The sequence below is a fragment of the Ceratotherium simum genome, chromosome 1, assembly GCF_057802395.1.
Source record: "Ceratotherium simum simum isolate JZ-2026a chromosome 1, ASM5780239v1, whole genome shotgun sequence".
In the NCBI taxonomy this organism is placed as follows: Eukaryota; Metazoa; Chordata; class Mammalia; order Perissodactyla; family Rhinocerotidae; genus Ceratotherium; species Ceratotherium simum.
In genome coordinates, this window is record NC_141900.1 from 18,513,649 (window position 1) to 18,527,157 (window position 13,509).

General features: G+C 45.1%; 1 protein-coding gene across 2 annotated transcripts in view; it reads left to right on the top strand.

The window, feature by feature from the left end:
• The window catches only part of COG5 (component of oligomeric golgi complex 5), a 373,883-nt gene extending 360,556 nt beyond the window's left edge, over window positions 1–13,327 (top strand). The window contains exons 20-22 of one of the 2 annotated variants that reach the window (XM_014794462.2): window positions 4,181–4,307; window positions 4,778–4,857; window positions 12,505–13,327. In XM_014794462.2, coding sequence (XP_014649948.1) covers window positions 4,181–4,307; window positions 4,778–4,857; window positions 12,505–12,619 — 322 coding nt within the window. In that variant the 3' untranslated portion in view covers window positions 12,620–13,327. Of the gene's footprint in view, window positions 1–4,180; window positions 4,308–4,777; window positions 4,858–5,557; window positions 7,057–12,504 lie in introns of those variants that run through there. The other variant, XM_087438009.1, reaches the window with a different exon arrangement.
• Window positions 13,328–13,509: the final 182 nt, after the last annotated feature.

Here is a 13,509-nt window from a genome sequence, read left to right on the forward strand (position 1 = left end):
GTGTGGACTCTAAGAAAGGGACTGGACGTACTCCGGCCTCTCTGCTGTGAGCCCTGACTCGCCCCGTCCTCACCTCCTGCTTCGTTCTCTCCTGGGACCCACGTGGCCCCTCCTGCCACAGTATCTGGGCCTCCCTGAAGACTCTCCGTCGAAGCCCTCACCCACTGCAGGCCTCTGACACTTCTCTCTTCCCTTCTCTTTGAAGGCCCTCCATGTGTCCTGTGCAGGGGCAGTTGTGCTCCTCCTACCATCTCATTTCTGTGCTGGTTCCAGATCTCAGTGCACATTCTCAGTGGTCTTGCCGCCTTCCCAGGCCCCTCACCAAAAGGAGGTCTGGAATGGGGGTGGTGGTGGCAGATGGCATGGGCCACCCTGATGTTGGGTGTGGACGAAGGAACAGCAGGACTTTAGTCTTAGTTCACTTGGTAATCAGCCTTCACAGAAGCCTGACAGCTACATAGCTGTGAGTCACTTAAATGTGGAGATCCCCTACTAGAAATCCAGTGTTTCTAATGAGACCTAATACTTGATTAATTAAGACTACCTGCTGACTGTAAAGTTTAACCTTGAAAGTGCTGCTATATTTAGAGTATTTTTCTCCAAGAATGATATTGTGGCATTTGGGGTATCTGCGTTTTATAACACCTTAATTAATTTCCTTTTGTTCCTTATTTCACCTCAGATGGTGATTTATTTTTTAACTTGCCGGTATTTCAGATTCCACCTGGAATCAAGGAGAAGGGAGGTTCTCATGCTGTGTTATTTCAGACTCTTAAAACAAGCACCAGAAATAAAATGTCTGCATTTGATGTTACAGGTAATTATGTCAGTTAGGCATAACATGGACTCAAAGCCAGTGTTGCTCTCTATGGCTCTTTTGGCGGTCCTGTTAGTGGCTAGAGTGGAAAATTTGGTCTTGGCAAAAAAAATAAGTGCTGTGACTCATAGCTCCAAAGGGACAGTTGATGGACCAGGAGATCCCATTTTAACATGAGCTGGTTCTCACCAGACCTGGCTGACACAGGCATCTCAGCCAACACCCTCGGTGTGTCGGGTTCCTAGATGTGACACATTACAGACCGCCCTTCTCTCCCTGCCCGGTCCTCCTTCCCTTTCTGCCCTGTATTGTTTGCAGTTTGCATTAAGAAGATATCGAAGGAAAATAAAGAGAAACAGAATCAGCTATGTAATTCGTATTTCCAGAAGGAAGGAAATATATCAATTCCTAAGAGAAAGTTCAGTGTTTCTTAGTTCTTATTCTAAAGTATTTGTACATGGGACTTCCTACAGGTAGCACTGAGAGGTAGGGGACCAAAATTCATGGTCATCTTCCTGTAGCAGAGGCAGAAAGGGTTCCATATAGCTGCTGTTCAGTCAGTAGAGGACTGTCATTACAGGACTGACTCCTCTGGGCCTCCTCGTGTCATCAACTAGGGTTCAAGATGAATCCTACCATGTCACATGGCCTGGGCAAAGAGTGGGCTTTACTGGAAAAGGGGAACACCTCACAGGACCAGGGACAGCAGGAAGAGAAGTGAAGGCATGAGTTCCCATCTCCCCACATCCCTCAGAGTGGCCTTTCAGATATGCCAGGCATGCAGTGTGAGCCTGTGACCCTGTGGAGGGACCCCCTCCCCACTGCCTCTTTTCCCTGTTATAGCTCAAACGTGGGAGCAGCCTTGTCAATGCTTCACAAGCAGACTGCTTGGCCACAGGCTGGATTTGGGGTTCCAGGGAGCCGTCTGGGAATGCTAGCTGCTCAGCACCCAGGGACCTTGGGTTGTGAGATGTTTCAGCTTCCCCTGCTGGGACAAGAGGTCTCCAGTCTATGGGAAGTGGAGCTGGGGTGCAGCCTCATCCCCAGTCCAAGCCAGAGTCAGCTTCCAGAGGCCTTTCAGACGGCACCACTTGCCATCCCCCCAGAACTTAAGGTCATGCAGGTGAAAGTAATTCCAAGAGAGACTATGATGATATGGTTCAAGTATGTAGGTGACTGGAGGTCCACTTTGACTCAAAGAGAGAATTTGGGCTACCTAAAGAGATAATAATTGCATGGCCTTCAAATGGTATCCTGTAAACAATTTTCTCAGATAGGTTTTTCTTTTTTTTTTTAATTTTTTTGTGAGGAAGATCGGCCCTGAACTAACATCTGCCAATCCTCCTCTATTTTTTTGCTGAGGAAGACTGGCCCTGGGCTAACATCCATGCCCGTCTTCCTCTACTTTATATGGGACGCCGCCACAGCATGGCTTGACAAGCAGTGCGTCGGTGCGCGCCCAGGATCCGAACCGGCGAACACCGGGCCACCGCAGCGGAGTGCACGCACTTAACCGCTTGTGCCACTGGGCTGTCCCCTCATATAGGTTTTTCTATAGGAGCTGTTGACTGTTCGAAATCGTACTTTCTCCAGGGCTCTTTGTTTCTCACTGAGAATAAGACTATCTTTTCTTAGAACAGTATGAGTAGTTGCTACAGTTGATATCCTAAAAGAGGCTGCATGGCAAAGTGAAGAGCCAAGCTGCCTGGGTTTGAATTCTTGCTCTGTCCTTTTCTAGCTTTTACTTGATCTCTCTACCCCTCAGTTGACCTATCTGTAAAATTGGGCTGTAATAGTACCTACCTCATAGGGTTGTTTGGAGGAATAAATGAGTTCACATATCAAAGCTTTTAAAACAGTTCCTGACACATAGTAAGTGTTGTATGTGGTAGCTGTTGCTGCTGCTGTTAAAACTAGGAGCTTTCACCTAGAAGGAGACAGTGCCATCCACTCACATGGGAGGACTTACAGGGATGCCTACAGACAAAACCCAAATTCCCTCAGTGACGTTTTCATACCTGATGAGGTGGTTGACTCATTGCCTAGAGCTCTGGGCATGGAACACTGTGAAATGATTTGGGCCTTGAACAGTTTCAGGGCCAGGGTACCACCTTCTCAGTGTGGGCACAGGAAGACCTTCGTCATACTCCCGTGGTGCTCCTGGTACAGAGCTTTATGGACTTCTGGTGGTAGGCAACACAAATGAACTGAAATGTTTCCACAATAACTAAAGAAAATAAATTACAGAGTAATGTTAGTTGATAAAACAGTTGAAATTAGAAAAATCCCTACCAGAAATAGAGTTTGCTTCTAGAATAGTTAATATAAAGACATTCTTTCTAATAATATTCTGGACCCAAAAATGAGAACCAACTGTCTGTTGGGAGCGCTTCTGACTCGACATCGAACCTTACCATCAGTGTGAGGAAGAAGCTGGCCCCTCTGGTTTGTGCAGGCCTTCATCCCTACACGGGAGTAATTAAGATGGGGTAGAGAAAGAGCCCAGGATACAGAGCTGTGTTACACGCTTCAGAATCATCGCTGCTCTGTCAGGAGATGTTGCTGCTTTCTTACCTCTTGAGATTCAGCCTGTATAGCTTGGCCTGTCATCAGCTCTTGTCCGTCAGAGCCCAGAGCCAGGGAGAGGTCAATAAAAGTTTCAAATTGTTCTTGCCAGCCTTTTCACAAGGCGGTAGGTGACTGGTAGTGGAGTAGATTGCCTGTACCCTCCTGTAAAAGAGTGGACAGTGACACCCAGACATGTAGTGTATTGCAAGGGAGCTGGCATAAATCTTTGATGGAATGTTCAGCAATGTCATAATTTTGTATTTGAATACAAGAATATAATTGCCCTTTGAAAAGTTGAGTAGAAGATGTCTCAATTTACCCACATTAGATCATAGCCCAAAGAGGGAGTTTATTTAAAATGAAAGCTGAAAGTGCTGACCAAGATAAGAATGTATTAGTTGTAACTTCTTGAAGGCTTTACTTTGTGCTTTGACTTGAGCCTATTAATCAGATGAGCTATAAGAGGAGATTTTACTGAGTCACCTTAAAGTCAAGTCAGACCCGTAGGCCAGTGAGCTGTGGGTCAAGGAAGGAGCTGAAGGGCAGAGTGTGTGTGTGGGTGGGTGGGTGTGTATGTGGGTATGGGTGTGTGTGTGTGTCTGGGCTGAAACGGGGGAGGGGTAAGAAATGGTTAAGAACTAGCCAGGCTAGGAAGAACGCTATTATTCTTTCTTCTCTATGATGCTGTTATACTGCTGTGCTATTATACTCTACTAACATGCTTTTGTGATTCTTCTTCCACATCACCTCTCTCAGTATTAAACAGTGTGAAGTAACTTCTGCCTGTTCTTTCAGACCACTGCTCTTCCAGACAAGTGAACATGTGGCCAGTAGTCCTGCACTGGGGGACGTGATTCCATTCAGCATCATTATTCAGTTTTTGTTCACGAGAGCGCCCGCTGAGCTGAAATCCCCCTTCCAGGTAATAAAGTAAAGCCAGAACTCTCTTATGAGTCTTCCCTCTTAACTCCATGAATATGAAGCCCCACTCACTGAATGGATTCGTGGCCTTCTCTTCCCTTATTTAGTTGTGGATTTCTGTCTTGGCTGCTAATGATTAACAAAGGAAGGAAAATTCTCACTGCCCAGCCCCGACTTTCTCGGCTGTGTAAAAATTACCTGATGAATCCGGAATTAGCCCTTTAAATAATAATAACATAAAGTGATTTATGTTCGCAAAGTTTTTTGCTGACCCACCTTCAATTGGCAAGTCCAAAAGGCTCCTTGTGCCAGGGGAAGGTGTGCCAGGGGTTGTCTCAGCTTGCCTCCGGCAGGTCTTTGGGGTCATTTCACCTTGGGAATCCTTGAGAGTCCTCTTTGCACCAGCACTTGCTGCCATTCACGGAAGACTGCGTGTATACTCTCTTCTCTAATTGTGTTTCCACCCTACAGAGGGCAGAATGGTCCCATGCACGTTTCTCCCAGTGGCTGGATGACCACCCATCTGAAAAGGACAGGCTCCTCCTCATCAGGTAAAGCCATGTGTTCTGGGGGCACCTGTCTATTCTAGAAGATGAGGGAGGGTGCGGGACACAGGGGAGGAGGAAGGAGCAGTGCCTGGTAGGCGTGTGCACATGATGGCACCTCCTCATGACAGGCCACCTCACTGCATGGGCATGCACATGATGGAGCACCTGACAGTGGGAACCGTTGGCACAACGTTTTTTGCTTTCCATGTCCTTCACTTCCAAATCTTCCCATCCCCTTTTGTGCCCTCTCATGCCTGACCCAGCCCTAGGAAATATGCACTTTTGGTTTTGAAAACCAGCCTCAGCTATGAAAAGACTCCTTGCCATAGCTCCTCATTTTCTGCTTCATTCTCAAGAGTTATAGTTATTGAACTGGTGGAGCCAGATGTGAGTAAACTTTTTAAAATACCCAAACATGATACAGTTATTAGTAGAAAACAAGGACAACCCAGCAGCCATGTAGATATCATGTGTCCTCCATTAGTGCCCCATAAATGTGTTTATGCACATACGTATGTGTGTGCACACACGTACCCATACACCCCAGCCATGCTCAGAGTGGGATGGTCTAACTGTCACATACGGCTTATCACGCATCTCTCTTCCATCAGCATTTTCCTCTGAAATTGCTCTCACCAAAATCTCCAGAGACCTCTTAGCCACCAAACTCAAACGTTTCTGTTCTTACCTTATCACTCTGCAGCTTTAGCTGGAGTTGACCACCACGTCCTTCTTGAAACTCCTTGTCGACTGACTGATTCAACATGTTTTTATTGATGCTCACTGTATGCTGGGCCCTGAGGACACAAAGCAAACCGAGACATGGCCTTGCCTTCTCGGAGCTTCTGTGACACCATGGTCATCTGTTTCTGTTGTACTCTCTCTGGCCATTTTTTTCCTCAGTCTTGTTTGCTGAGTTGTCATCTTCTATCCATTCCTTAAATGCCATCATTTCCCACAGCTTGTTCCGGGCTCTTTTTCCTTACTGTCTGTACTTTGGTCCCCAGGTGAGCTCATCCAGACCCATGACTCTAGAGATCTCTTCTATCCTAATGGTTCCCAGGTCTGTGACTCACCTTGATTGCCCGGGGCCTCAGGCCAGCAAACTTGCTATCATATGTTGCCACTCAAAGTCCCACAGACATCTCAGCCCCAAAATGTTAAAAATAAATCATCTTTCCCCTCAAACCTGCTCATTCTCCTAGACTCCCTGTCTTGGTGGAGGTGTCACCATCCAGCCAAGCTAGAAAACCTTTAATTATCGTTCAACTCCTGTGTCACCCTCATTCTCAAAATCCAGTCAGTTGTATCTCTTAAATAGCTCTTGAAGCCATTCTCAGCTCTCCCAGGGCATCCTCATGCTGTTGGCCTGGGGACCACAGCACCAGACAAGCCTTTGCTTGAGCCTAAGGGCAGTTGGTGAGTTGGGTTCTCCAAAGCCAGAGTGGGGCTAACGTGGTGAGGTGATTCTCAACCGTGTTTGCACATGAGAATCACTACAGAGCTTTGAAAAATCCTCGTGTCCAGGCCACACCCTTGACTACCTCAGAACTTCAGGGGCTGGGACCTGGCACCAGGATTTCTTAAAGCTACCCCAGAAGTTCCACAGCACAGCCAGTGCTGAGACTTACTGCCCTAGTTACCAGGTGAAAGACTCCACCAAGGAAGGAAGCTAGGAAAGGTCATCGAGAAACATCAGCCCAACAGCTCCTGGGAATGGCGCTGAGCTCTCATGTTTGGTGCCCAGAGCCTAGGTGAGCCACAACCTTTCTGGGCGGGCACCTGTGTGGACAAAGAATAGATTAGCCTGGGACCCTGCTCTTTTTCTTATCTGTTAATCTTCTCAGCTATGAGCATCTGACCAAGAAATGGGAAAGGATGCCAGCAGCATGGGAAATGGGCTTTCCAGCAGTCCATGTGACTGGTTAAAACTTCCCTCAGAAAAGACTTTGGGTATGAGTGAGGGACTGTGGGCCTGGTGCTAACTCAGGGATTTGCAAGGTCTTTGGGGATTTTTTCCTGAGTTGCAAAGACTCACTCAGGTGGGGATTCAGAATTCAGTTAATTGAATAGGGTTCATTTTTGTCTTCTGAAGGAGCTAGAATGAGTTCATCCACAATAGTTGTCCTGCTATGGGCACATCACAAATCTGTTTCTTTTGCTTCTCTTTAAAAATGTTTCCTGGGCCGGCCCCGTGGCTTAGTGGTTAAGTGCGCGTGCTCCGCTACTGGCGGCCCGGGTTCGGATCCCGGGTGCGCACCGACGCACTGCTTCTCTGGCCATGCTGAGGCCACGTCCCACATACAGCAACTAAGAAGGATGTGCAACTATGACATACAACTATCTACTAGGGCTTTGGGGGAAAAAAAGAAAGGAGGAGGATTGGCAATAGATGTTAGCTCAGAGCCGGTCTTCCTCAGCAAAAAGAGGAGGATTAGCATGGATGTTAGCTCAGGGCTGATCTTCCTCACCCACAAAAAAATGTCTCCTGAGTGATTTCATCAGCAGTGCTGTTGCTAAGCCTATATTTAGCAACTGAAAATCATGCTCAGAAATACTGTAATGCTTTTTAAATAAGGCCCACCCATCACTCCACACGTCTGGTATCAGAGCCTTCATGCCCTGAGCAGAAAATCGAGCCCTCCTTGGGGGATTCCAAGACCCTGTGCTCCTGCCACAGCCAGGCTGCTGGCAAGGAGAGAGGCTTTGTCCTGGACAGTGTGCTGTCTTATCTATTATTGCAAAACTAATTTTGTCCCTGCATACTGAAGCACCGCTGGATGAATTTCTTTCCCCTGTAGATAAACCCAGGGTGAGGATTGCTCTTTAAATGTCAGTAAATTTGTTTTAGCTTTTGGGGCAAACCTTATTGTATACTCATTTCTTCTCCCGGCAGAGTATGTGAAGTGTCGTAAAGTAGGGCACATCGAGGAGAGTGTATCTCCTGCTGCCGAATAAATGGCAAATAATGAACTCTTCTGCCTTCCTTTCTGTTTCCTTTTGACATCAGATGTTTCTCTAGAGCTTGAATGGATACTAGTCAAGTTAATTTTAAAATCAGAGTAATCACTGACTCATGGGGCCAAGTGGTGTTAGTGAGGGCAGTTGTACCTACTCAGCCCCCACCAGGCAGGTGCTCCAGACGTGAGTGCACCCTCAGGTACGGAGGCGGCAGCCTGGGGAAGACTTTTGGGTCTGTAAGTGGGGAGTATGTTCTTAGTAAAGATGAAGACTGAGTTTTTGATGCAGAGGTTTCTCAAGCTCTGCAGAAGTGGTAGGATTGGCCTCAAACCCATTTACTCTTGATACTTGTAATGGAGCCCCAGCTCTTCTTGTTGTGGCTCTCTTCTGTGCTTCTTCTTCATCTGAGTAGGAGAACACCTTTATGATGTCAAAAATTTTTACAGACTTTATGTGCCTATTGGTATTTTTTATGTATACAATTATCAGACAGTTCTCGATGCCAGATGCATTCTTAGACCCCTTGCCCTCCTGCCATGGTCCAGGGCCCACAGGCTGGGGACCGTTCCCTCACCTCCTCTGTACTTCTGCAGAACTGCAGGATCCCTGTTGATGGAGGGTGATGTTTAGTGTCTCCTCCTGGTGTCTCTGTGGTACTAGATACTTACCAGTTCTGGGAACTGGGTGCCTGAGATGGGACCAAGAGGGAGGATGGAGCCAGGGGCATGCTGGGCTTTACCTGCCTGTGGAGGCACGTGGTGGACCTTTAAGTCATTTATGTATTTCAGTACTAAGCACAGTGACATTTAATGCCTGACTGAAATCAGTTTTGTGTTCCATAAAAACCTCCACTTGGCTGCTTTATATCACATTGAGCAGTGTTGCCATGTTGCTATAAGCCATTCCTCTACTAATTGTTTGCACAATTCCTATTCTAATTTTTTTTTTCAATAAGGGTAACTTTAATAATCTGCTTATTTTGGTTACAAATTAAAGTTGAGACTAACTCTTATATAATGCTTGGCCTGACTTCCAAGAAAGCTGATGTTGTGCTCACACAAATGAAGTAATTTAATAATTGCCTGAAAATTTTGCTCTGATTTTATGTGGGAGGGCAGCTTTAATCCGTTTTTCTCTTCAGAGTTCTGATACTGTTTTTGATGAATACCAAAAAAACTAACCAAACTTATTTCTGAACTTTCTTCTACATATTATGTAGTTTATGCACTGTCTTATCCTTTTGAATGCAAATGAAGCTGCTAAGTTGTTTTTGTCCATTTATTAGATAAAATGAATCTAATCCATTCACTACAGAACAATGACAGTTTCTGTGAATTTCAAGGCACTAATTTCTCAGACTGATATATATACACCATTGTCTCAAAGACAGTTGTGGCCCTTGGGAATTTCTCTCCTGTGTATGAATCTGCAGGGACTACATTTTGGGAGTGGGGTGATTGCCCAGGATGCCATAGCAACTTGAAAAGTTTTACTAAAAGAAGGAAGTCTTTTCGTAGAGAAATAGCTTCATTAAGGCTCAGCTCTGACATAAATAAGGCACCTCACAAAGCATGATTCTCTGAGAGCGTGTAATTCCATTTGGCATGCCTCTGCTGCTTTTGAGGATCCCTACAGTCATGTTTCTCCTTTATTTACTTTCTTCTGCACTTTCGTCTTTATTTTTCATTACAGTTCTATCTTCGTGTATTTCTAATTCATTTTTTTTTATTCATTCACCATGCGTTTGTCAAGCACTACTTGACAAACTTGAAGCCCCAAGTCCTGGGGCTTCATAAATGAACAAAACAGCCCCAACCCTCAGTTAAGTTAGATCTTAAGAGGGCAACTTACCAACCAACAGATCCTTACACTACAATGTGATAATGCTGTGGTAGAGGTGGGAACAACTTGTTCAGTTACGTGGAGAGTCTGAGCACCCTGGAAGTGTGGTGGGGAGAACAGTATCGAGTGCTTTGTAGGTACCTCTCTGTACCTGGAAGAGAGCCAGGTGCTTCACAGCACAATCTGTTAATTCTCATAACTGTATCTAGTAAATATTCTTCCCATTTTGCAGATGAGGCTCAAAATGTGGCCCAGATCACACAGCTAGGTAGTGGGGCAGAGCCTGATATACAGGTATGCCTCTTAAACAAGGGCCGCCCATCCTTCCACACGGGTGATTGAAAGTAATCATGCCCTGAACAGAGCATGGAACCAGCTTTAGGGATCCCCAAATGCTGGGATCCTGCTAAGCCATGGCTATCAATGCAGAAGTCATGGGCCTTTCCACAGATTCGTGTGACTCCAAGGTGGTTTCAGTTCTTTTGTGCTGCCTGGAGTTTACAGGAAAGGCTTTATTAGAAAGAGGGCATTTGAGCTGGGTCATAAGTAAAGAGCTCTGCAAGGAAGATAGCAAGGAAGGGCATTCCAAGGATAATGAAGATAATGAGAAAGGCCTAAGAATGGGTCTTGATAATGATGAGGTATTCAGTGTGGTTGAGGAGCAACAGGCCCTTTTGCAGCCATACCTTGTGAGGCAGAGACATCTTTGCTGCAGAGTACTATTCTCGCAAACACCCCTCATCTCTCTCTGGGTGGGCTTTGGAGTTGGACTAAGAGTCACAAATGGGGTGAAGCTGCACTGCACACGTGTTGTAACGCAAACATCGGAAACTAATGATTTGAGGGTCTTTTTAGGCCACAGCAGACTTGTCTGGAACCCAGCAGTAGCACAGGGTTGGGGGAGGTTGATGATGAAGCTGGTGTTCAGTGGGTTGAGTTTAGACACTGCCCTAGTGGGAATAGGGCGTGGCAAGTGATGAACTTCAGGCAGCTGTCTCTTGCTATATAGTGTGGCAGATCCAGTAGCACAGGGCTGAAACAGCCCCAAGGATGACCACCACCTCTGAGGATACAGTAGTAATTAGGGCACAAAATGGCACGATTCAAACTGAAGCAAAGGGGAGAGGAGGGACTGGATTTGGAAATTTGTAAGGTAAATTAATAGAACTTGATAACTGATTCGGTGTAGGATTGGAAGAGAACTTTAGATAGAGACTTTTGGGAGATGATGGTGCCCTTTGTTGAAATTGGGGAAAGTGGGAGAAACTACCCTATGGGTGTTTTTTTCCCCTAGGTTTCATTTCTTTTCCTTTGTTTTTTTGATAGACTATATTTTTAGAGCAGATTTAGGTTCACAGCAAATTTGAGAAGGTACAGAGATATCCCATACACCCTCTCTGCCCCCATATATGCACAGCCTTCCCCATTATCAACATCTCCCCAAGTGGTACACTGGTTACAGTCGATGAACCCACACGGACACATCATAACCCCCCAGTCCGTAGTTTACGTTAGGGCTCACTCTTGGTGCTGGACCTTCTGTGGGCTGGGACTGCCCTAAGTTGCTGACAGCTGAGTTCGAGGGATACCTAGAAGTAGTCAGATGAATATGTCCAGGAGACAGGTGGGAACAGATCAGGAGGGGGTCAGGCTGGGAGTAAGATTGGAGGCTCCGTCCTTATAGTAGCTGAAACTATCAAAGTAGATAGTTGGTGGAGGGCACTCGAGTGAGCCACGAGCTGGACAGACTCCGGGCAAGCACGTCCTCACAGTGAAATGATAATAATGAACAAACCTGACCAAGAATTAATATTTTCAGTGTTTGGGAGCAAAAAAACCAGTTAAGAGTTGCATATTAGATGAAACTGAATATGTGAGCTGAGTCATAGTATTAAGTTACATCTTTACAGAAATGCTCTGACTTCAGAGTGTGAAACTTGAAAAAATATGATTATGAGAAAAATCTGATTGTTATACTTAGGGCCTAAATAGACCAAGAATGAAAAATTAATCTTTAAACCATTCTTTTTAACTCCACTTAAAACATGATCTGACATTTAAACAGATCATCTGGTTGAGGGATTAGAAAACCTTTTCCATAAAGGGTCAGATAGTAAATATTTTAGGCCTCTTTGCAGGCCATACGGCCTCTGCCTTGACTATTCAGCTGTGCCACTGCAGTGTGAAAGCCACCAGACAGAACAGAAAGGAACCAGCAAAGTCTAGATTTGGCCTGTGGGGGTAGTTTGCTGACCTCCTGATCTGTTTCATGAGAACATGATCATCAATAACTGGCTGGTACCCTGTACCCTTGACTAAATTCAGACTGCCTCCTTAGCACATAATTTCCCAAAAAACTAGAGGCAAGAGCAACGTATTCTACTTGTGGTTCATATTCCGTCAAGCAACAGAAATAGAATGCACCTACCAGTGTTACAGTGTGTGCCAAAGGGCCCCCGCCCTCACTCCCAAGCATGCCTTCCCACAGTGCAGAGCGCCCCCTTGTGAGCTCTGCCAAGAGGCACAGGCTGCACGCAGCTTTTCAGAGGTCTCTTGAATAGGGAAGTAGAGGAAAGGGAAACAGAACAACCTCAGCAGGCAGAGAGCCCTCGATTGTACGGTTACACCTCTAAGTACAATGCAGACTGAGAAATGTTTATAGTTTCACACATTAACCACAGTAACACTATACACAGTAAACGTTGGAAGGCTGTTAAATCACTTAGCTTGAGGAACCGCGCATAACAGTTCCAGAAATGGGCTTAGTTCTTTTATATATTGGCACCCTCTAAGCTGTTTTATTTCATTTATGTAATTTTTGGACATTGTTTTCATTTTGCTTTTCAGGGGTGCCCTGGAAGCTTATGTTCAATCAGTAAGAAGTAGAGAAGGCAAAGAATTTGCACCAGTTTATCCCATAATGGTTCAACTGCTTCAAAAAGCTATGTCTGCTCTTCAGTAATAATGTGAAGTATTTCTTAATTTCCATTTTGTGCTAAGCCATTCAAGGTTGGCAGTTAACCTACATAACATGTACTTTAAGACAGCTACTATCTGCTATGTTAAGAATGTAAATGACTTTTCTCTATTTCCTGTTGCTCTTTTTCTGTTTCCCTCGTTAGCCCTTCTGCCTTAAGTAACATAAAATGGCAAATCAGATTCCTCACCACCACCTTCAAACTCCAGGGACCTGATTTTTCCAGAAAGACATCCAACTCCGCTCTCTCCTTTCAGGCTTTTCTACGAGGCTAGCTGAAATTTCTTTCCCATCACATAACAGAGTGCCCCTCTAGGTACACACATACTAAGTCCCCACTGCTTCTTAAGGGATATGATCAAGTTACCTAAGAAGTACCCTGCTTCCCGCAACCAACGTTCCTCTTCACTAGATAAGTAGGTAGCCCAGTGGTTTCCAAATCTGACTGCACATTAGAACCAGTGGTGGAAGCTTTAAAAAATCTTGATGCGCAAGTTGCACCCCATAGCAACCCATCTGGGGGAAGGAGCCAGGTATTCCTATTTTTTAAAAACAAAAACATCCCCAAGTGTTTCCAATATACAGCAAAGTTTGGGAACTACTGGACTATCCCAAAGCTAAGATGTAGAGTTAAATGTTTGTTTAAATATGTCATACTGTATCTTTAATAAAGATAGAGCAAGGCTGTCTTGACGCTTTGTGTGTCATTTTATTAAAAGCAGACTTTTGGGGCCATTTAATTTTATCACAAGAGATGCTAAGTTAAAAAATAAAAATTTTTATTTTACAAATATTCTTATAATCTAGCTCCTTGTTTTTTATTGCCTTTGCCATTATTAACATTTTGTTTTTAATGTTTAAAATCCCATCAGCAA